This window comes from Durio zibethinus, chromosome 14 (assembly GCF_047325235.1).
Source record: "Durio zibethinus cultivar Kanyao isolate XHJ-2024 chromosome 14, ASM4732523v1, whole genome shotgun sequence".
Lineage (NCBI taxonomy): Eukaryota > Viridiplantae > Streptophyta > Magnoliopsida > Malvales > Malvaceae > Durio > Durio zibethinus.
In genome coordinates this window covers 8,740,249-8,764,094 of record NC_143175.1, presented here as the reverse complement: position 1 = coordinate 8,764,094, position 23,846 = coordinate 8,740,249, and the positions used below count along the sequence as shown (strand labels likewise).

At 29.5% G+C, this 23,846-nt stretch overlaps 2 protein-coding genes across 2 annotated transcripts; both read left to right on the top strand.

The window, feature by feature from the left end:
- The first annotated feature begins 1,516 nt into the window (after positions 1–1,516).
- On the top strand, positions 1,517–14,152 carry HIT3 (HIS triad family protein 3). Its single transcript, XM_022887656.2, has 5 exons — positions 1,517–1,692; positions 1,876–1,933; positions 9,762–9,851; positions 13,655–13,772; positions 13,881–14,152. Exons 1-5 carry the CDS (start codon positions 1,562–1,564, stop codon positions 13,946–13,948), a joined length of 465 nt encoding a protein of 154 aa, XP_022743391.2. The 5' UTR covers positions 1,517–1,561; the 3' UTR covers positions 13,949–14,152.
- Positions 14,153–20,432: 6,280 nt separating this feature from the next.
- LOC111294753 (uncharacterized) lies at positions 20,433–23,082 on the top strand. The gene is made up of 3 exons (XM_022888141.2): positions 20,433–20,607; positions 20,748–21,053; positions 22,513–23,082. The coding sequence occupies exons 1-3, from the start codon at positions 20,496–20,498 to the stop codon at positions 22,839–22,841; spliced, it is 747 nt and encodes a 248-aa protein (XP_022743876.2). The 5' UTR covers positions 20,433–20,495; the 3' UTR covers positions 22,842–23,082.
- The last annotated feature ends 764 nt before the right edge of the window (positions 23,083–23,846 follow it).

The window sequence follows — 23,846 nt, the reverse complement described above, 5'->3', positions numbered from 1 at the left end:
AGGGAAGGAGGGGCGATATGATGATTTGAAAAAATAAAAATACACATATATTTTCTGGTTGCTCGGGTAGAGGGGATTCGACATATTGCTCAGTATGAGAGAGGGGTGGACGTTCAACTCTGAGTAGAGTGGAGGCGGATGGTGTAACGTGCGGCAGAGGGGCTGTATGAGGGCAAAACGCGCGAGCTGATTAAGGCTAGCTAAGTGAGGGTTTAGATATCACCGCATATTTAGTATAGTTAAATTTAAATATCAATTTTAATAAAAAAATTTTTATAAAATTTTTTAATAATAATTATAATAATTTTTAATTTCAAAATTAATCTCATCATTTATTCAAATAAACTTTTAAATAAGGATGAGTAGAAATAAATTCAAATCAATTTAACTAATCTAATAAAAAAATTAATTTAGTTTAAGCTATTCGATTTTGATTATAGTGGATTTTTGGATTGATTAAAATAATTAAATCAGTTAGTTTTTAATTTTTAACACTAATAATCGAATTGATCAAATTAATTAATTTTTTAATAAATAAAGATAAAAAAATTGAGATAAGTATTTTTATTTATTTTTTTAAATATTATAAAAATTATTAAATTATTAATGATTTAATTTAAATGATATTTGATTTTAAATTTTATTAAATTAAATTTATAGTTAAATAATTATTCATAATAAATAGTAATAAAATTTTTAATTATTTAATAAAATTAAATCTATTTTAATCAATTCAATTATAAAGAATTATTTAAAAATTTTAAATGAATTTAATTATTTATTAAATAAAAATTAATTAATTTAATTATTAATTTTTTAAAATCAAACTGGCAGAATTGATCAATTATTCACCCTTAACCCTAAGATAGAGAGACTACCGGATCTTTTACTGGCCAGAGGAGCGATGGACTGTCGAGAACGACAAAAACACAAGACAAACAAAATTTAAAGTTTGAGTTCAATGCACCAATAATCACATATCCACTTTCCCGATTTGGCAGTAGCAGTGAGAACACACATTATCTTTGATACTGATGTTAGTAGTAAGATTTTTTTTTAGCGATATCAATGTTCACTATATCTAACTTTTAGAAGATTTGTCAACAATTTACCTCTTAAATTATTCAAATGCTCTAAAATGAAAATGAACAATTCTATTATCTTAGGTTAAAAAGAAATTTGATTGCAAAATGACTAAAAAATTGGGTTCTGAAACAAACAAAAAGAGTCTTTTTTCTAATGAAAACAAAATTAAGTAGGATTCTTCTAAATGTTCGTCGTTGAGAATAATTATGAGTTGGGAGAACGCAGAATAATTGGATGCTATCGATCACGTGATGATGAATTAATTCTTTTAGGAACAAACGCAAAAGCTTTTGCAGAATCTGATACCCAATTTTTTGTAAGATAAAATTTTCTTTTAACAATCGCTGCATAATAATGTGGCATAATTTTGTCCTTAGATCTATTTATTGATGATGTGTCCCTTGATCCTTCCGTCCATTTTACAGTGAAATGGAGATAAGCCGAATCCTTGGAAAGTAGGGTTAGTGATGACTGGATGAGTGATGAGATAAGGAGCCGACTGTTAGTTTTGAGGTCTCATTTAACCCGTTTGCCATCGGAGTCTTCCCTCATGGCTTCGGAGAAAGAAGCTGCCCTTGCTGCTGTTCCCTCTGATTCTCCTACGATGTGAGCCCACTTTTCTCTTTCTTCTTCTTCTTCTTCTTCTTCTCATCAATTTCACTCTCATCTTAAATTTGTTTTAGAAAAATCTTTTTTTTAATATCATTTTCGACGATAAATGTTTCTTCCATATTCACTTTGATTTGAATCTCCGAGTTCTTTCTTTCTCATTTAATTTTTTTTTTTCAGATTTGACAAAATCATTAACAAGGAAATCCCATCTACAGTGGTGTATGAGGATGATAAGGTGCTACAATGATCTTTTTATACTTTGATGTTAAATTCTATGGAGTCAATTTCTATGCTGGAAAGATCTTTTAGAAATCATGGCCAACTTTCCATCTTGAAACTTAGGGTTTCATGGTATCTAAACCCCTATTTTTTTTTGTTCTTGTTCTTACAACAGGAGATTATCGACAATTGTTTGTCAATATGTAAATTTTTGTAGATTCTTAAAACAAACTTCCCTCGCCCAAAATTCTGGGAGCGACTTGGAATTTATTTTGTCTTCTATTTCAAGTAATTAAGCTGCATGTAACAATTCCAAATCACTAGTTTTGAGCTTTTATCTCGCTGTAGTTCAGTGTTTATCTTCAAAAGGGTAAAAATGCGAACAACCCCTGTACTTTTATGTCGGAGAATGTACCTTGGCCTTGTACATTTTGAGAATTTGGCCCCTTAAGGCCTAAAACAATTCATGTCAAATATATAGGATAGCACATCTAACTCAGAAGAATACAGTAGAGGTTTTTCTTTTTGGTTTGTCTTACAAGCAGTTTTTGAATATAGATTTGGTGATGCTTGAAGCGAAAAGAAAAGCGTGTTGGGATTTAACACAAATAATATTTTTGAAGAATTACAAATTCAAACTGTAATTTTTTCTGGAGAACATTTTTCAAGATTTTACTTTAGTTTATAATTATCATGTTAGGATTGTTATTCATTTGCTCAATTTTAAGCAATTATGATTTTGCTTTTTAGTAGTATTTACCTTTTTTTTTAGCACTCTATGAAAAGCAAAACGCATTTGACAAAATAACAAACTAAGTGGAACGATTGTTTTGCTTTATTGGATTTTTTTTTTCTTTAATTCATTTCACCGACTAAGTTGTTTACGCACTTGTTATTTCATTAATATATAACAAAATTGCATCAGACTTTAGCTTAGTTAATGGGCCTATTGATGCTGGCTAGAATGTTTGCATGGAGAAATTATATAATTAGTGATTTATCTTATTTATTATATATTTTCATGCAGTTGACTGCCGTTTTCTTAAATTTTATGAAATTTCAGTCATTTTATATTGATCAGTGTTTTACTTATTTACCAGTTAATAAGGTTTAGGAAGTATTTTAGAAATATCAAGCTATTTTAGTTTCTAACAGCTTTAGGACCCATGGGATATAGTGAAATGAGATTTCCCCTTAGATTCCTGTGATTTCTTCATCATTCACTACTTTTTTCTCTCAGTTCACTATTTTTCTGTCTTCCCTTCCTTGTTCTACATCACTGTTTTCCCAATTTACTAGGCCTAAACAGCATGTGTCGTGTACCGAAGTGAAGTGCTTCAAATGCAAATTTTCCTGTTTTTTTATCCAACTTTATCTTTTCTAATGAAGAAATCTGGCAACTCAATGTTGCATTTAAGAAAAATCATTACTTATCTATGACTTTTCCTTTGATTGGCCAAAGCTTTAAACTATCATTATTGGTGAAGGTTTTGTAATCTGTCAATTTATCTTATTTGCCAAACACTTTTTCCATATTTAATACTGACCAACCATCTCTATTCCTCTCTCCCTTGTCAAACATTTTATGTCATATCTAACAGTTTTGTATCCTTTGTTCCACATTCTTGTAATGTTCATGCATTTCTGCTCTTTACCATTTATCTTGCACCTTTTTTCAGCTACAATCTTCATCTTTCTCATACATTTACATTAGCACTCTTTTGGCCTAAGTTTTTTTAATGAAGAAATAATAAGCTTTCTATTAAAGGATCTCATTGTATTGGTAACAAAAAAATTATGATTTTAATTTTTCTTGTCTTCAAATGTTATTATTGATGATAAATGATAGCATAAGCTTTTTTAGCTTCTCAGTGTTCAGTATATACATTTATGTTTTATCCATTTTATAAGTACAAAGATATATGTGTGGAAAAACTAAGAAATAAATCAGTGTGAAAACTGAATGTATGTTGAAAAACTGCTTATATTGAATTATACAAGAATCTTAGGTTTATATACAACTAACTCGGGGTTAAACTAGGAAACTAAATCTTCCTTAATTCTAGGGATACAAATACTTAATTCTAGAGATACAAATATAAATATACAGATTACAAGATTACAACCAGCTATAAATAAGTGTTTTCCCACACTCCCCCTCAAGCTGGTGAATAGGTGTTTTCCATTCTCAGCTTGGAAATAATTTCTTGAAATGTTGCACTGCTGAGACCTTTAGTCAACACATCTGCAAGTTGACCCTTGGTTGATACATAAGGTGTACAAATCAACCTACTGTCTAGTTTCTCCTTTATGAAATGCCGGTTTGCTTCAATGTGTTTTGTTCTGTCATGTTGCACAGGATTGTGTGCAATGCTTATTGCAGACTTGTTATCACAGTAGAGTCTCATTGGTCCATCCCACTTGATCTTCAAGTCTTCTAGGATAATCTTTAACCATAGTAGTTCACAAATTCCTTGAGCCATTGCTCTGAACTCTGCTTTAGCACTTGAGCTTGCCACCACATTTTGTTTTTTACTGCTCCAAGTCACAAGATTACCACCTAAGAAAGTGCAGTAGCCTGAGGTGGATCTTCTATTAGTTATTGAACTTGCATAATCAGCATCTGTATATGCTTCTAAAACTAACCCTGGATTTCTTTTGAATAAGATACCTCTCCCAGGATTGGCCTTCAAATAGTGCAATATACGGTAGACAGCCTGTAGGTGCACTTCTTTAGGACTATGCATAAATTGACTTACCACACTCACAGCATATGCTATATTAGGTCTAGTATGTGAGAGATAAATGAGTCTTCTAACTAATCTTTGGTACATCTCTCCATTTACAGCAGCCTCTTCACTAGCTTTTCCAATTTTATGATTAGGATCTATAGGGGTATTTGCAGGTTTACATGCAAGCTTCCCAGTTTCCTTCAGAAGATCCATCACATATTTCTGTTGTGAGATAAAAATACCATGCCGTGAGTGAGCTACTTCAATTCTTGGGAAGTACTTCAATCTCCCAAGCTCTTTTATCTCAAATTCTCTAGCCAAACACTGTTTTAGAGATTCTCTCTCTTTTTCATCATCTCCAGTTACAATTATATCATTAACATACACTAATAAAACCGTGACTCTCCCGAATCAGAGTGCTTGATAAACAATGTGTGATCTCCTTGACTCTGTTTATATCCAATTGCTAGCATTACTTTGGCAAATCTCCCGAACCAAGCTCTAGGAGACTGTTTAAGGCCATATAAAGCCTTTTTTAGCCTGCATACTTTGTTTGCTTCTAGATGATCTCCAAATCCCGGTAGAACCTTCATATATATTTCTTCTTCCAAATCACCATGTAAAAAAGCATTCTTTACATCAAATTGTTGAAGCTGCCAATTGTAATTTGCAGCCAATGATAACAAAATCCTAACTGTATTCATCTTGGCAACTGGAGCAAAGTTTTCCTTGTAATCCACTCCATAGGTTTGAGTGTAGCCCTTAGCCACTAACCTGGCTTTATACCTTTCAACAGTACCATCTGCCTTGTATTTTACAGTGAAAACCCATTTACACCCCACTGAATTTTTCCTTTAGGCAACTCTACCAGTTCCCATGTTTGATTTTTCTCTAAGGCCTCCATTTCTATTTTCATGGCTTGCCTCCATTTCTCACTAGATAATGCCTCGGATAATGTAGTTGGAACAAAAATAGTGTTTAGGCTCACAAGAAAATTTTTGTGGGATTGTGAGAATTTTTCAAATGACACAAAATTAGATATTGGGTATAGTGGATGCTTGGTACATTCTTTGGTTCTTTTCCTAATGGCAATAGGCAAATCATAATCACTAGTTATAGTTTTAGGAGATTCATGCTTATTTTGAGAAACAGAGTCAAAAACTGTAGTTATCTCATTTCTAGAGTTAGGATCAAGTTCTTGGATTGGCACTGGTTCAGGATCTGGAACTTTCCTTCTTGAGTACACCTGTAATTCCTTCATAGAATCAAGAACAATATTATCTTTTGTCACATCTTTCGTATTTGGAATGGGTTCAGACTCAAATTCAGTGTTTGACTTGGGCTCAGCAGAAACAGGTTTCGACTCAAAAGAATTAATGGGTGTAAATGTTGAAGAAGGGGGCAAATCAAGCAAAAAAAAGTCTTTATCCTTATCTTCCATGAATGAAGTCTCCCCTTGAAGATAAGGTTGAGTAAAAAATGGTTTATTTTCTTCAAAAGTGACATCTGCAAACACAAAATTTTTTGGTAGGAGGATGATAGCACTTATATCCCTTTTGAGTTGAAGAATACCCCACAAAAATACACTTAATCGCTCTTGGATCCAACTTTCCCCTGTTATGACTGTGGACATGAACAAGTGATGTACAACCAAATATCCTAGGTGTGAGATTGTTTGTGGTATTGAGGTTGGGATAAAATTGTGAAAGTAGTTCCATAGGAGTTTAAATCCCAAAACTTTTGAAGGTAACCTATTTATAATGTGTGTGGCAGTGAGAACAGCTTCCCCCAATAAGATTTAGGTACATTTGCTTGAAAAAGAAAGGCTCGGGTTGTGGCTAGTAAATGGCTATTTTTCCTCTATGTCACTTCATTCTGCTATGGAGTATTAACACAAGATGACTCATGGATAATCCCCTCTTTTTGGAAATAGGTGGATAGACTTTGGTTGAAGTACTCTCTTGCATTATCAGACCTAAATCTCTTGATTCTTACTCCAAATTGATTTTGGATCATATTTTGGAAGCTTAAAAACACACTATTCACATCTGATTTGGATTTAAGTAAAAAAATCCAAGAAACCCTAGTACAATCATCTATGAATGAAACAAACCATCTCGCACTAGAAATATTAAAAATTGTAGAGGGACCCCAAATGTCACTATGAATCAAGTAAAAGGGAGTAGAACTTCTTTTGTTATTGATTGGGAAAGACACACATTTATGTTTTGCAAATTCGCAAATATCACAATGAAAATCTTCAACATTTAATTCTTTGAACAAACAAGGAAACATGTTTCTCAAGGTTCCAAAAGAAGGATGTCCAAGACGAAAATGATAAAGTCAGATTTTGTATTTATTGGAAGATTTTTCAGAAAGAAATGACAAAGGTAAACTATTTTTGATACTACTTGTGTTATTTGATGTCTCAAGATAGTATAGTCCCTCCTTCTCCTTACAAGTCCAATCATCTTTCCCGAACTCTGGTCTTGAAATTCACAATAAGAGGGATAAAAAGTTACTTTGCAATTCATATCTCTGGTAAGTTTTTGTATAGATATCAGATTAGTAGACAATCCAGGAACATGAAGAACATTTTTTAGAACAAACTAGGGATTAACTTGAACATCTCGTAATCCTGCCATTGTGGTAAGTGAACCATCAGCAACAACAATTTTCTTATTACTAGGACACAGGCTATATGTACTAAACTTTTGTGGGGAATGTGTCATGTGATCTGTGGCTCCTGAGTCAATGACCCAAGAACTCGTAATAGGCTTAGCCGAGATATTTAATCCATGAGAATCGGAAGCTTTACTTGAACTAGAAACTTTACCCAAAGAACATACCATAGTAGGCTTTTTAAGGATTTTCAATAAGTTTATCAGCTTTTCAATCTCTTCCCTGTTGAACTCTCTTTGTTTCTGAGACATCTATATTACTCCAGTGATTTTCCCAGTTAACATTTTCTCAAAATGGGTGATAGTGATATCTTTCTTTGAAAGGGTTCGGCAATGAAGGCTTAAACAGGATTCGGCAATGAAGGCCTAAAAAAGTCAGTAATGAAGGCTAAAAATTTTTCTTCCCAAGAAGAGCTTAAAGCTCTGATACCATGTGGAAAAACTAAGAAATAAATCAGTGTGGAAACTGAATGTATGTTGAAAAACTGCTTATATTGAATTATACAAGAATCTTAGGTTTATATACAACTAACTAGGGGTTAAACTAGGAAACTAAATCTTCCTTAATTCTAGGGATACAAATACTTAATTCTAGAGATACAAATATAAATATACAGATTACAAGATTAGAACCAGCTATAAATAAGTGTTTTCTCACAATATGCAATACTTTTGTTTCTAAACTGTATTTTTTTTTATTATTTTTAGATGAAATTTGAAGGTTCTAGAACATCGGATAAGATTTTTGGTACATTTTACAAATATTTTTACAAAATTTGAATTAAATTCTTTATGGATTTGGGTCAGAAGGTCATCAACAATTTATTATCCTACTAAACCTTTAAAAACTACTTCATTTGGAACTATGAAGTGAACTTTATCTTCTTTCATTTGTTCATGTTTTCCCACTTTCTTTCTTTTTTTGTTTTTAGTCTATTTTTTATAAGTATGTAGCAAATGGACAGGTTGGTTGAGTTTGAGTCATTTTAGATTGATTGTTGTGCGAGTTTAGCGTTAGGGTTATTAACTTTTGAAGTCAATTTAGGTTGGTTGGGTTTTGGGTTGGTCTCCAAAATCTGGATCAACAGTTTCTTATCTTCCTTTGCTAGCAAATAGTTATCATTTTTGGGGTAGGCTTAGCATTGGGCCCTTGTGTTTTTCCGTAACTTCCAGTCTGGCGGGGTTGAATATTTGGCAGGTTGAATGGGTCAATAGGTGACAATCAAAGATTAGGTTTTTCCTTTCTGTTAACTTGAAGGGGCATTTGGTTCATGGATACTTAAATTTTAGGAAGGAAAGTGATTTCGGAGGAAAGTATGTTGAAGGGGAATGTAAGATTCTTGGGTTTTGTTGACCTTAGGGAATGTAAGATTTTTGTATGGTTAGAGAAGTATAAAATTATCTAATAAAATCTTTTACTATATTATCCTTGATGATATATGAATAGCACGTGCCATTTATAACTTGTGATACGTAAATAATACATTATTTTCGTTGAAACTAAAGAATTCTAAAAAGTAATTTCTTTTTCATAATTTCAACAAAGATCGGGTTTTTTATTTTAGAAATGTCTTTTTTGTTTAATTCTGAAAAATATTTTTTTTCATATTTTTTAACAAAAACTACGTGTTTTATCTAAAAACATCGTCGTTATTGATGAAAAGTAATTTTTTACATAAGATATTTTCAACAAAAATCGTGTTTTTAATCTTAAAACCATAATCATTGTCAAAACCATAAAAAGCAAAATATATAATTACTACATTTCATATGGAAATAAGTTTATTTATGTAGTCTAAAAATGTAATTAAGTGAGGTCAAATGGGGAAAAAATTCATTTTCCCTCCGGAATCTAAAAATTCCTTAGGGAAAGGAGAGTTTTTAATTCCCCTACCATCTCTCTTTTTGACGCTTATGGAAATGTAAAATTCTTGGTGTGGGGTGAAATTTCCCAACTAAACGAAGGAATTAGATAACAAAAAGTTAGATTCCGAGAGGAAAAGTTAGATTCTGTGAGCCAAATGCCCTCGCACTGATATCTGATTAACATTGAGTGAAATGTGGGAATAAAATTTCACACTTGTTTAATTAGGAGAAGCACAAAAAGCCCTTAGCTATATCTATAATTTATGCATAAAAACATAATTTAAAGCTGAAAGTTTTACTTTTTATGGCTTAATTTGTTTTCTATTTCTGAATGTTATTTATGTTTTTATTGTTTTCCCATATCTAATGATTCATGCATTGATCCCATCATTTGCATGTGTGAATTACCATTTTTTTTCCTCTGTTTTTGTTTTGGGGCAAGTTCCTATAAAATTCTTTTGCTGTTTGTTTAGTTTGATATGTTAATTTTTTTCTGCTAGTTTTAAGTTTATTCGCCATTCATTTGCGCTAACATCTTATTTGTTTGCCTTTCTCTTGTTTGTAGGTTTTAGCATTTAGGGACATAGATCCCCAGGCTCCTACACACATTTTAATAATTCCAAAATCCAAGGATGGCCTAACTGGATTGTCTAAGGTATAATTAGTTTTCTTGCTTTTGTTTTCTGTCATCTAACTGAACAGTGAACATTATGCCCTGGTATGGAGGAAATTACAATTATGGCTGTGCATGAAATTGGAAAAAATATAGACTGCTAAATTAATGCTGTCCAGTTTTTGTCAATTTGGTTTGGCTTGTGCGTTTCACTTTCCCTTGATGTTGAATGAGGGATAGAAAAAGAATGAAAATTGGAGTGAAAATTAAATGGAAAATGGAAAGAAATAGAGGAATTTTGGTGATAAAAAGAGTAGTATTAGAGGGTCCCAAAGAGATTAGCAGGGGAGAGGAATGAAGAGAATCAATGGGAGTAAAACCTTAACACTTGATTTCAAGTATTAATAGGTACAGGCCATAAATCCCTAACATAAACTCAATTTCCAAATATATCCCTACGTAAAAAGGAAAAACCCTAATAAAACCTTAAAGCAATCTTCCATCATTAACCCCAGTTGAAAGAAATTGTTTTGGAGCTTTAAGATTTACAAATACCTCTCGTCCTCCATAAGCCAGAGTAGGAAAATAAATGACCTTCCCAATGAACAAAATAGTAGTGTGTAATTGAGGCTAGAATTAAAAAGCTCATCACCAAGTTATTACAATCACTAAAACAATTGTAGGGAGACTAGCAAAAGAAACATAAGACTCAAAGGTGCCACAATGCGGTAATTTAGTATCCATATAAAAGTGTGACTACTAATTCACTACTCCTTTCATCCCATAAATATTGCCCTAGTTTGATTTTATTTGGTTAAAACTTTTTCATTGATGACCAAAATTAATTTAAATCTTTATTATATTAAATTAAATTATAATAAATATATATTTGGAAATGATTCCAATTCATTTTTTTTTAAATTTTATTTTGGCCAAAAAGATATATTTTTAAAATTTTAATAAATCATCACTTGCAATAACATAGTTGAATTGGTAAAATTTGACCGGTAAGTCAATTTCAACAATTTATGTTAGGGAGGGAGTATAATTTTTTGTTCAATTCTAACATGGACATTGAAAATGTGTTGAGCAAAGAATTTGAAAGGTCAAAATGGAAAATATCATGCAAGAAAATGATATAAATAAGAAATTGGGGTTTATTATGAGGCAAACTATAAAATAAAATTTTTTATTTTTATCTACCTAGGGATTTCTAGACTCAGAATGATAGCTTTGGGAATCTCTCTTAGTAAAGTACCTGTAATAATTAGTTGAAGGACAAAATTATGCCAATAGTATTGTCCTAGCATGGGAATAAATTTATTTGGTTCTAAATGAGGTTGGACTAGAATCAAAATTAGAGGTATGAGTTCTTGAACTAGAGCTTTAGATCAGGGTTTTAAATTGTCGTCATGTAACAATTGTAGTAGTTATGCGCTTGTGGATCTAATGGTGCTAATCATGGATACAACATTCATGACTTTACATTATTTTGTTATGTGTTGGTTTTTAACTGCTACTAATATAATAAAATAACAAATTTATACTTAATGATTTCTATTGTTTGGATAATTTATTATGCTTTAGACTTTTATAGTTCTTATGTACATTTACTATATTTAAAAAAATAGTTTAATGATTAAACTATCTAATTTTAATTAGAGGTGACAGTTGAGCGGGTTTGGGCTGGTTAGGATAGGGTCATTTTGGGTTTGGGTCATTTCGGGTCCATATTTTCTTGGGCTCAGTTCATTTCAAATTAGGGCCTTTTTGTTCTTGGACCAAGTTCAGGCTCGGGCTAGTCAAGTCATTTTTTAGATTTTATGGAAAATATAACTATTTTAGCATGCTTTTCTGGTTCGGTTTGAGTTTGGGTTCGGTTCATTTTTGGTTTGCCGAGTTTGGGTCGTTTTGGGTTTGGGTCTTTTACTTTTTTGATCAAATGGTGTTTGGACAAGTTTGGTTCGAACTTTGTTGAGCGGGTTTCTTTGGTTCTGTTTGATTTTGCCACCTCTACTTTTATTGACCAGACAAGTAAAATACATTAATTAATAACCATATTGATTTACAAACAAAATATTTCGATTTCCTCCCTTGAAACTATATTGATTTACAAACAAAATATTTCCATTTACTCCCTTGAATAATCTTTCTCTTTAGGTGAAAAATTTTCAACTGTAAATCCCACTAGAATAATCTCATTTACGACCTAAATTTCCTCCAATTATATATTCTCAAATTTCTTCCTCTAATTAATTTAGTTTTCATGCCCTAAAACCCATTAACCATGACTTCACACCTTTTATGTTGATATCAGTGCAAGTGGTGGAGGATGGAAATATGCTAGTTGAGAGATTAAGTTATCTATGATTTTATTTTATATTTTACATGTTTGATTGTAATCTTTGCATGTATCTAGGCTATTTCTGATTATTTGGTTATTTTATATTAATTAGCATTTTAATTCTTTTCCAAGTGTAGAGTTTTGAGTTTGGTTATAAATACTTACGTTATTTAGGTTCGATTAAGTTCTGGATGATGTTAGTTTGAGATTATGAGATATTGATTATTCTTACTTTCGCCCTCTTATTCATTTTGGTTTCTCACCCAAGTCTTCTATTTCCTCCATTTCTCCCTAATTGCGTCTATGATTTTCACTCTAAATTTATATCATCTATCACTTTGACCCTACTTGTTCTACATCAGCATGACATTGTACCCTGTTCTAGCATATCAATGCCTTGGTTTTTCCTATTTTATTTTTGGCTAAATATCTAAACCCCTGTTCATCATCTCCATCTCACTCAAGTCTCATTGGTCATGGCCCACAGCCTGGCACACTCCCCTAGACAAACCACTGCTGATTGACAATCTCCTTCCATCTACATTCAAATTGAACCTGCCTTACCAAATATTAATTAGTGGCCATGGAAGCAAGCTCTCTCATTTGCTATTGAGGGTTGTTTGAAAATTTCTAGGAGAAAAGATAAAAATTTTAGATTGGCGGATACCAACCTTAGAACTTGACAGTTTGTTCTCATGTTTGATGATTTTTTATTTTTTGGAAGAACAGTTTTTTTTTTTTTTTACTCTAATTGAAATGCAGGAAGATAAAAATCTGCTGTAACTTCCCGTTATGTGCAATCTACCACTATGCATCATTGTGATACCTACTTATTGTGCGATTTGTGAATAATATTCTGGCCTTAAATGTGGCAATAACAGTTTCAATGGCTGCAGCCACTGATGGCTGCTATTAAAAGCCCGCTTCAGACCACAAACCCAAGTATCTCAATTTTTTAAATTTTCATCCAGACTTTTCACTATTTTGCTTCTTGCACACAGTATGTGATTATTTTATTAGACCGAAAATGTGCTGCTTCTTTAGTGGCCAAAAGATTGAAGATCCTTATTTAAGCTTCTGGTCCTGAACTGGTTTACCTACATTTTATAGCATAGGGTGTATATTTAATATAATTGCAGCTGAGTTGTGACCTTTGAATTGGGCTTTGTTTATCCAATACTGCTTCTGAAACTTTGTCCTGTGCTGGAACTTGCTTGTTACCTCCAATCTGTTGTAGACCAGAGGAGTTTGGTTCGCCAAAACATTTAAGTAACCCTAATTACTATAGTTGAGAACTTCTACCCTCCTTATTTGATCCCTCTGTAGTCTTATAGCTTTTTCTGTTTTAGGGTTGTGGTTTTGTCCTGTTATAAAACTTGTTGCCTCCAACCTGTTGTCAAAAAAAGGAGCTTCAGTTTTTGCCAAAACTTTTAAAAGAGTATCCTGGTAATTCCTGATTATATCCCTCTCTGTTCTTATTGTTGTGAATTCTGCATCGTAGGCTGAGGAGAGGCACTGTGAAATCCTTGGCCGCCTTCTTTATACTGCAAAGCTTGTTGCAAAACAGGAAGGACTGGAAGATGGCTTCAGGATTGTGATTAATGATGGCCCTAAAGGATGTTTGTGTTTTCTTTCTCTTCCATGTTTTTATTTAATTTGAGAAATATCAATGTCCCATTTCTACTGTTATAGAATTTTATTGATATAGTATTATTATTCTGTTGCAGGTCAATCTGTGTATCACATTCATGTCCACCTCCTTGGAGGGCGCCAAATGAACTGGCCTCCAGGCTAAATGAAGTTAATATTTGAGACCATATTTCATGGTAGTGCGCATTGAATGTTTTGATAAATAATCGAAAGCAGACACATTGGTTACAAATAGCTTTCATGTAAACGATGTGACTATCATTGTGCTGGAGGCGCCCGGCTCATGAACAGGGGAAAACTAATGAACCTTGTGGAAATATTACTTGGAATGAAGATGTGGTTTGGTTAATATTATTCCTTCTTTTTATATATATATATATATATATATATATATTAACTGGTTTTGAATGCTTCTATCTTTTTTAAAAATTGGATCGGTTTGTCAGACCGTCTTGTTCGATAATAAATATAAAACCTCATGGTATCAAATCGATGACAACCATAAAACCACATGGCATCAATTCGGTCAATTTGTTTATTGACATTCTTTGATCGGCTTCTGAATAGGATTTAGTTAGCACTTTCTTAAATTATTCTCTTTAATTTTTCAATTTTTTTCAAGTTAATTAAACCTCTAATCGTGTAGTAGAATATTTTTTTTTTCGCAATTGCTTTACCATATTTAAAATCATTAAATACTAAGCTTTGAAAAAAAAGTTATTCCAAGAGATTGTCCGAAGAAAAAGATTAAAAATATTGCAGCAGGTTAAGACGAAAAAAATTTCTAAGTAAAAAGAATTGTAACATGATTGTTAATGACTGAATTATCAAATTAATTTAGATTAAATTTAGAATTATGCAAACACTACACTCAAAGAGCCAATCCTAAAAATACATTAATGCAAACTTGGTTGCATTTGATAGTTCATCAACCGTCCAGCAAGAAGTTTTGCTGGCACTTGTACGAGAGTAATGCCATTCTCTTTGGTTTACTCACTCAGGAATTAGAAGTCCGATATGAAGAAGTGAGCAAGATTAATGAGAAAGGTTCCATGCATTTATCACATGCAAGGTTATAAAAAGAAGTTAATCAAGCCTTGTAACAAGAAATTAAGTATCCGAAGGAGATTTTGTTTTTAAAAAGCTCAAAATGGTCCCCTTCTATCCAAACCTAATTGATAGAGTTACTACTTCGTTAAGAATATGTTTAGCGGAGGGCAACCAAATGGAAACGAGTTGCGGAGCCCATTAACCTGCACCGCTTCGTAAAATGCTTCATTTGAGTCGTTAACTCCAAAACGTAGCTTAGACAAAAAGTTGAGGCATAAGGTTGATTGCTTGGATGTCCGAAAAAGTTAAAAGCATATTCTGTTAGGTTGAAAACACCATAGTTAGAGATGAAAAACAAATGGATTTAAAAAATTGGAAAATCTTACTCTTACAAAGTCTTTTATCAACCTTTTACCATTTCAAGCTTAACAAAAAGTTTTTTCATAATTTCAATTTCAACGTTTTTATAGCTTTTTCGATATACAATTCCTTGTAAGCACGGAATTTTGCATTCTAATAACCTACGTTTGCAAATAATTTTGGAAGTTAAATGAAATGATTTTGACGGCTTAAAATTATTCTTCGCCTTCATAACTTTGGACAAATTGGAATTGATGGATAATCTTGCATTAAAATTATTTTGGCATTAAGAGAATTTTTACTTCAACAAAAAAATATAATAATTTTTTGAATATAAAAAAGAATTAATGTTACGAATGATATCTAAATTATAGTAAATATTTAATGTGATATTTGAAATTTAAAAATTTTTAATATAGTATTTGAATTATGAATATTTTAACTAATATAGTATTTAGAGGATTGTTTGTCTATTATGTAATCATAATTTGGTGTTAACTACATTAGGGGTGACTATTATATTAATTAACAGATTCATAATTTAAGTATCACATTAAAGATTTTTAAAATTTAAATATCACAATAAATATTTCACTATAGTTTAAGGATCACTCATATCATTTATCATACAAAAAATTATTAGATAAACTTTATATAGTTGGAAAAAAAACATTCAAATACATTTCTTTTGATATATCATATGCTCAAATATGATAACTATTTAATAAGATATGACTAAAATATGAAGCATGTTCTAAAAACTAAAATACTTTTAGTATTTTTAGCATATCTTCAAAAATACTTTGCATTTGACTAAAATATTAAAAAAATCTTTGAAATATTCTAATTTTTTAAAATAAGTTTTATATTTTTATTGTATTCAAATAAGCTATTATCATCTAATTTATATTTAAATAAACCTTTACTTCAAACAAAAGACTGATTTATGTTAATAGTTTATTTAAGTATAAATTAAATATTAAAATTTTTTTAATTATAATTAAAGTTTAAGAGTTTATTACAATGCAAAATAAAATTTAAAAACTTTTTTACTGCAATAAAAATTTAGGAGCTTTTTTCATAAAATATAGCTTGTTAGAGTCAAAGTTATTGTACCCAAATCTTTCTTATAGGGTAGGCAACCCAATCCGAAATCAATGGGTTCCGACTCGATCTAACTCTATAAGGTCGATTTGTTTTAAAAAAAAAATCAGATTTCGGGTTGGGTCGGATATTATTAAAGAAAATCGGGGTCGGGTTGGATTCAGGTTTTAGGCAAACCCAACCCGACCCAATATTATATAAAAAATTATTTTTTAATTTTTTATTTATATATACTTATATTTAAAAAATAAATTTTTATATTTAAAAAAATAATATTTTATTAATTTCGGATCGGATCAGGTCAGATACGATTTATACAATGTCAGGTTCGAGTATAAAAAAATAAAAAAAATTTTGGGTCGAGTATAAGTATGAGTTTTATGATTATAAAATCGGATAAGATTTGAAACAAGCAAAAATTCACCACAATCTGACCCGTTACCAATCTTATTTTCTCATATGAATCTTATTCAATGAAATAGCGACCAACAAACCAATCGATAGATTTCAATTTATGCATTCATTGGCTATTAATGAATATTCTCAAGATGATTCGAACTTTAACATATGTGAATCTCATTCACAAGCAAGCTAATGAAATAAAACTTTGGTACAATTCATAAAGCTTGGAAAATTAAAATCATGATCTAGAATTTTGGTCTTACATTAAATTCATATATTTTATAGCAATATTTAGTATCACAAGTTTATGCCTTTAATAAGATATATACAAATTAAGAGAGAATGGATATGGCATAACCCATATTAAACATGCTCTAGAATTTGGAACAATGCAAAACAAGAATTTGTGCTCATTCAAAATGCACACAAGTCCTAATTTTATCGAACACTTTTTCATGAACATCAAAATAAAATTTTATAGCACTCTTATATATAGGTTTAACTAAATAAAAAAAATATTTTATATTTTTATGTCGATATGAATCATAATACGTAATTTTTGTGTAAAACATAAAACAAATATGTAAATTTTAATATTTTATATGATATGAATACATGAATCGTTATATCTAATTTATAATAAATGCCAATTACTGCTACATGAAAAAAAATCAACAGGCATCTCATGTGACAAATAGAAAGATCAAAACAAAATTTCACTTAAAATTTAGAGATCAAGAATACTATTATCTTAATTTTTTTTTTATATTTTAGATATGCTTTTTAAAATATTAAATTTTGAATAATATTTTTATATTTTATCGTAATATAATTTACTAGTTAAATATTTATTTTTTAAATGGAAAATAAATTTCCAAAAATTAAAATAAAATTAAACATTTCAAGTTCTTTTTTTTTTTTTAATAAATATATCATTTTAACAACAAAAAATCTATTTTCTTTTAAATATTGTTTTGTTGATAAATCATAATAAAAAATATTATCATTTATTCAAACAAATTATATTTTCTATTAAAAATATTGAATATCTTTTCTTGTTTTTTTTTCAAATATATTTTATGAAGTATATTGTATAAAGAAGAAAAAAGGAAAACAAAAATAAAAGAATTAAAGAAAAAAGTGCTTTTTTATATTTTACATCTTGAATATATTTATAAAATATTATAATTTAAAATAATTGTATTTTTATTATGATATAATTTATTAGCAAAATAATACTTTTAATAGAAAATTTATTTTTAAAAATTAAAATTAATTTAAAATTTTCAAAATATTTTTTTTAAATTGCATATTATTTTCAAAAATTAAGTAAAAATTTTTATATCAATTTAAAAAATTAAATAAAAATTTAATATAATTTTAAAATATTAAGTAAAATTTCAATATTATTTTAAAAATAAATTTATTAATCTATTTTCTATATAAAAAAAATATTTCTGAATCTATTTTCTATTAAGAATTTTATAATTATATAAAAATATATATGTATATATATCTATATATTGTTTTCAATAACTCGATTTCTTGCAGATGATGGTAAGAGCGGTTATGGTTTTTTATTTTTTATTTTTTATTTTCTATAAATATAAAATTTTAATAAATAATATATTCAAAATAAATTTTTTGCAATAGAAAAAATATGAATAGATTAATAAATTGGTTTTTACAAACTATATAGAAATTTTACTTAATTTTTCAAAATGATATGAATTATTGTTTCAAAAGGATTTTGAAAATTTTAACTTAATTTTTATTTTTAAAAAATTATTTTTCAATAAAAATAAGAAATATTTAACTCATAAATTATATTACAATAAAAAATAAAAATATTATGTTAAATTTAATGTTATTATAAAATATATCTAAAATAAAAAAAATCAAGATAGTAATATATTTTCTCTCTAAACTTTGAAATAAATTTTATTTTTATACTTTCATCTATTACGTGAAATTTTACCTAATGACATCCACCTGATACCAATTGATAAAGTTAAAAAATTACAAATACGATTAACCCTATTTTATTCGATCCCTAAGTTTTATTCACTAGTAGTGCTTACTCTTGGTAATAAAATGAGAGGATAATTTTGTTTAGTTAAGTGAGCATAGTTTTCAAGTAATTATTAATTTGTTTAGGTGTGCAATGTTCTCTCTTGCGGAAAGATTTCAAGATTAGTTTATCCTTTTAATTATTATATAATAAGGGTTTAATTCAAAAATTAAATGACTAAGATAAATTGCTACGTATTTACCCATTCATTATGTTTGGATTGATGGAGGAGAAAGGAAAGAAAAATAAAAGAAAGTAATAGAAATAGAAAAACTTTTCATTTGTTTGGATAAACTTTTAATTTAAAAAAAAAGAAAAAGATGAAAACTCAATAACCTTTGATTTTTTTTGTAATCTTCACTTTTTTAATACCCTAATTTAGGAGAAAAGCTAAACAAAGAAAAGTTAAAAAAAAAATTTTTTATTTATAAAAAGATATTATATTCATCTTTTTATTAATACTAAAAATCTAGTAAAAAAACTTAACCACATCACAATCATCTTATAATTTTTTTTAAAGGTATCTCTTTTTTCAAGTAAATTTCATACGTCTCTTCCAATATAAGCTTTTTTTATAATTTTTTGGTAATTTAATTTTGATGAATGATTGAGTATGAATAGACATTTTTTTTAAGTTTATGAGATGTCGGATTAGCTTACAATCATCCATCAATGCATATTTATAAAATAATTTCTTATTTCACTTGATTAAAAATCACTAATATAGTAGTAATTATGAGATCAAATAAGATAACAAATATATCATGGTCTAAAAATACTCTAAAATTATAAGTAATAAAATGTTATAATTAAAGAAAAATTATTTTAATGAATCATTTTCTTTCTTTTTCACTTTTTATCAAAACAATGGTTATTAAAATTTCTTTCATTTTCTTTTCTTTATTAATTTTAATTATCCAAATAAGATGTATGTATATTTTTTCCTTTCATTTTTTTATTAAAATTTATCCAAACATAGTGTTTAGGAAAACTTTAGTCAATTGGCTGATCCTAATTGGTGAGTTATTCAAAGATTCCAACATCTCTCTCTCTCTCTCTCTCTCTCTCTATATATATATATATATATATATATATATAATATTTAAAAGTTTAATTCGTTTTCCAAATAAATCCTAATGAAAATGTGATAAATTTTTTAATTTCATTGCTGAAATTTTTAATGCTAAAGTACTAAAATATTCTTGTACTTTTTAAAAATTTTTATATAAGCTCACATTCTTATTGTACTTAATTAAATCTTTAAATATTATTTTTGTAGTATTACTTTCATTCAATTAAATGTTTAATTAAGTCTTTAAAGTATTATTTTTATTTAATTAAGATCTTAAAATACTATTGTCATTTAAGTAAATCCTTATTTTTTTAACGAATTTTTGTAATTTTCATACAAAATGCAAATTTAATTAAATAAAAATAATACTTTAAGAATTAAATAAAATACAATAGAAAGATAAACTCTTATTTAGGAAATTTAAAAAAGTATAGAAACTTTTTTAGTATTTTTAGTTAATTTTAAACCCTAAATACTTATTTTTCCTAGTTATAAGTGGTGTAACTTTTTGCAATTCTTTAATATAAGTGAACTTAATTTTCCTGCTTTCTATATATAAATACAGCCGTTGGCACCATCTCTTGCTACGCAATATTCCAGTTTTTTTCCACCTTAGATGTCAAATTTTAGAAGATGGAGAGACAGTCATCGTCTTCTCTCCGAAGGCAAAATTCCATTACTTGCATGTCTGCCATTTTCAACCTTCTTTCCAGAAACCACAAACGCTCTAAATTTCTCACTTCTGGTTCGTTCCTTCTGGCGATGGCTTGGCACTAGTTAATTTTCTGCAAAGAATTCGGAGTTTATATTTTAATTGAGAATAAATTTTCCACAACTAATTGCTCTATGCAGAAAATGATTGATTACGTTACTTGTGATTTTCAGGGAAAAAGCAGCGAAAGCAATCTGCAACTGTAGCCCATGAACAGAGGCTAAAAGCTGTGACCCTTCCAAGGAGTCCAACAATACCGGCAGAGCTGCGGCGATCAAAGTCCGTAGATGAGAAACCTCCACATGCGCTTGTGGCAAGGTTGATGGGAATAGATAAGTTTCCTCCGACCCCAGAATCCACTGCCGGAGAGAGAGTGAAGTTGCTAGGAGAACTGGAGAAGTGTTATGAGGAGTTGAAGGCCCTTCAAAGAGTTATTGAAGTTGTGAAGACAAGCGTCAGCGTTGGGAACAACAATGAGAGTAAGTCCTTTGAGGCTGAAAATTCAAGATTTCACTCCATTTTCTTTAAATCAGACTAATCTCTTCCTTTTTTTACTGATAATTAATTTAACTTCCGTTTCTTTGCATTTCTTTTTTCGGTTGGTATCCCTGCTACTGCTAACTTCCATTTCATTCATTCATTTGCCTTTTCTTTTGTACATATACGATATTAAATATGCATGCGCCAGGGGAAATTAATATAAACAGGGTAAATTATTAGGAATGGTAGCTAAATGATAATGAAATATATTTTTTTAATTTTTAATAAGATATATAAATTATAAATCTGTTAATAAATATAATATGTAAAATATTATTTATTATTATGTTAATTAATATATTTATAATTTAAATATTATATTAAAAAAATTTTAAATCAAATATTTTGTTAAAAAATTTTATTATTTTTTAAAAATCATTCATAACATAAATTAATATCTTTATTATAACATTTTCAAATGAATTTCTGTATATTAAATCAGTTACAATATTTTATTATTATATATACATGAATTTCTGCTCTCTGAGTCAATCAGATTCATTTTGATTCATCATTTAGCTTACCGATATTTCTGATCTCTTTGAGTGAATCAGATTCATTTCATCTAAACATTCGCTCACGCTGGTAGCTAAATGGGGTCATTCATTTCTAAGAACGTTTAATTTTTGAAGGACAAAATACATATAAAAATGAAAGTTTTTTCTTCTTTTAGTTACAAGTGAAAACTTTAACCCAACCGCAGGCAAGGGGTGGTTCCATTGAACAGGAAGCCTCATGTCTCGGATTCCATGCCTTACCATCATTATAAAACCACCGTAGTGGGAGACAAAATTAACCTCTTTATTGCCATATGCAATCATATAGTACGACCAGCTAGCATTTCACAAAAAATGACTGACAGCTGTTTCACTTTTCTTTTTTAATTGCAGTCATAAGTGGTTATATCTAAAAGAAAAAAACACTGTTTTTGGTTTGCGTGTATAAACCATAAAGGAATTTTATGTAGTCAAAAATTAAAAGAGATGTATGATTGAGTGAGATTCCTTCTGATTTAATTAATGCTTTTATTTTTATTATTATTTTAAAAAATTAAATAAAAATGTTTGAAAGAAACCTTCTCAGCTGTTGTTGTTTCAAGCAGTGTGAACCACGAGTTCTACCTTTGAGCATCTGAGTCAAAAAAATGATTATATAACAAGAAAAGAGAAAAAGGAAGCTTTGCAGAAATAATTAAAGGAGCCCCAACAAAGAAATGCAATGTATAGCTGGGATTGATTGCTTCTTCTGAAAAGATCAATCCATTGTTGAAACCTTTACGCATCATGGGATGCATATCATACAGTCCCAATTTTCTTTACTACGAAAGCTATATATATATATATATATATGTATGTATGTATGTATATGTGCAATGATGGTGTTATGTACTGACTCTAGGACTAGGACGAAACCTTCAACAGCAGAAGAAGCAATTACATAAGAAGAAGCCAGGAGATGAGGACTTCTTTGATAGATTTACGAAGAGCAATAATCATCAGGATAACAATGCAGTTTCAGCATTATGGAGAAGCGAGGCCATGGTGCACAGCGTGGATGAAGTGTGCAAGGATATTGCATGGGGTGAAAGGCGGGAGATTGGCAGAATAGGGTTGGCGTTGCAACATCACATTTGCGGAGATTTGATTGACGAGATTGTTAGAGAAATAGGGTGCTACTCCACCTATTCGCTTCCATTTCAAGCATGTAGAAGAGGATTGTCTTTCTAACGCATCTGGATCATATATGTTGTACCACTTAGCTAGTCTAATGGTGGTATACATCTATATAAAAGATATTATTTAATATGATCATTAACAAAATTTTTTTAAATATATATGATTTTAGACTACACTTTAAGAGATAGTCTTTCTCTCATTTTGTAAATCTCTCCACTCGTGTAACCTCAAAAAAGAGTGTGATTAATAAGCTCTTTTATTGCCTTTTCATTGCTATTATCAATATACTAAAAATTTGAAACGAGAAATATAGGTTAAAATACTAAATGAATCCCTATATTTTTTTAAAATAAATTTATATTTTTATTGTACTCAATTAAACTTTTAACTTTTAACATGTATCTAAATAATCTTTTAATCCAAATAAATTGTTGATAAATGATACAGTCAACACCAACTCAATTTTTCGTTTCCAGGAAAATTGACATGGCCTAAAATTGAAAAAATATAATTTCTTAAAAATAAAAAATTCAAATTTTTTTCTTTTTTGTTTCCTTTTCTCTCTCCTTTTCTCCCAATTCTCACTCCAAATCCCTCCATCCAAATCTATTCCGGTTGTTATCCCTCAAACATGAAGATGCAAGTTTATTAATAAATTAAGTAATCAAGCAATGTGAATATAAGATATATTTATTGTCAAATCAACATCTCAATTTAGTCTCTTTAAGTTTCTTTGTGGGAGGGTAAGAGTCTTGGTGAGCTTACAAGGAGTTTCTTAGTTTCATCTCAGGATTATCAGGATAGGTGGTTCTGATAGGAAATCATAGTAGTTTCTTTTAGTGTTTTGAGTTTTTAGTGCTTTTTAGATTAGTTACGTCATACATAGAATAAAAAGAAAATGGAAGAAGAGCTGGATCTATTGTGGAATGGCCTTAAATTGACAGAGGATGAAAAGGATGGCGTGATGGCCGATATGGGGGAAAAAAAGATGGAGACGGGAAGAAAAAGCACGGCTTGTGGGCATGCTCCTCACAAAGAGGCCTTATAATTAAAAAG

Bases quoted from the DNA above. Each gene is read 5' to 3' on its own strand.
- HIT3 (XM_022887656.2), top strand. From the start codon at position 1,562: ATGAGTGATGAGATAAGGAGCCGACTGTTAGTTTTGAGGTCTCATTTA. The intron at 1,693-1,875 runs GTGAGCCCACTT...TTTTTTTTTCAG, and splicing joins CCCTCTGATTCTCCTACGAT to ATTTGACAAAATCATTAACA. The intron at 1,934-9,761 runs GTGCTACAATGA...TCTTGTTTGTAG, and splicing joins TGGTGTATGAGGATGATAAG to GTTTTAGCATTTAGGGACAT.
- LOC111294753 (XM_022888141.2), top strand. From the start codon at position 20,496: ATGGAGAGACAGTCATCGTCTTCTCTCCGAAGGCAAAATTCCATTACT. The intron at 20,608-20,747 runs GTTCGTTCCTTC...TGTGATTTTCAG, and splicing joins CTCTAAATTTCTCACTTCTG to GGAAAAAGCAGCGAAAGCAA. The intron at 21,054-22,512 runs GTAAGTCCTTTG...TACTGACTCTAG, and splicing joins CGTTGGGAACAACAATGAGA to GACTAGGACGAAACCTTCAA.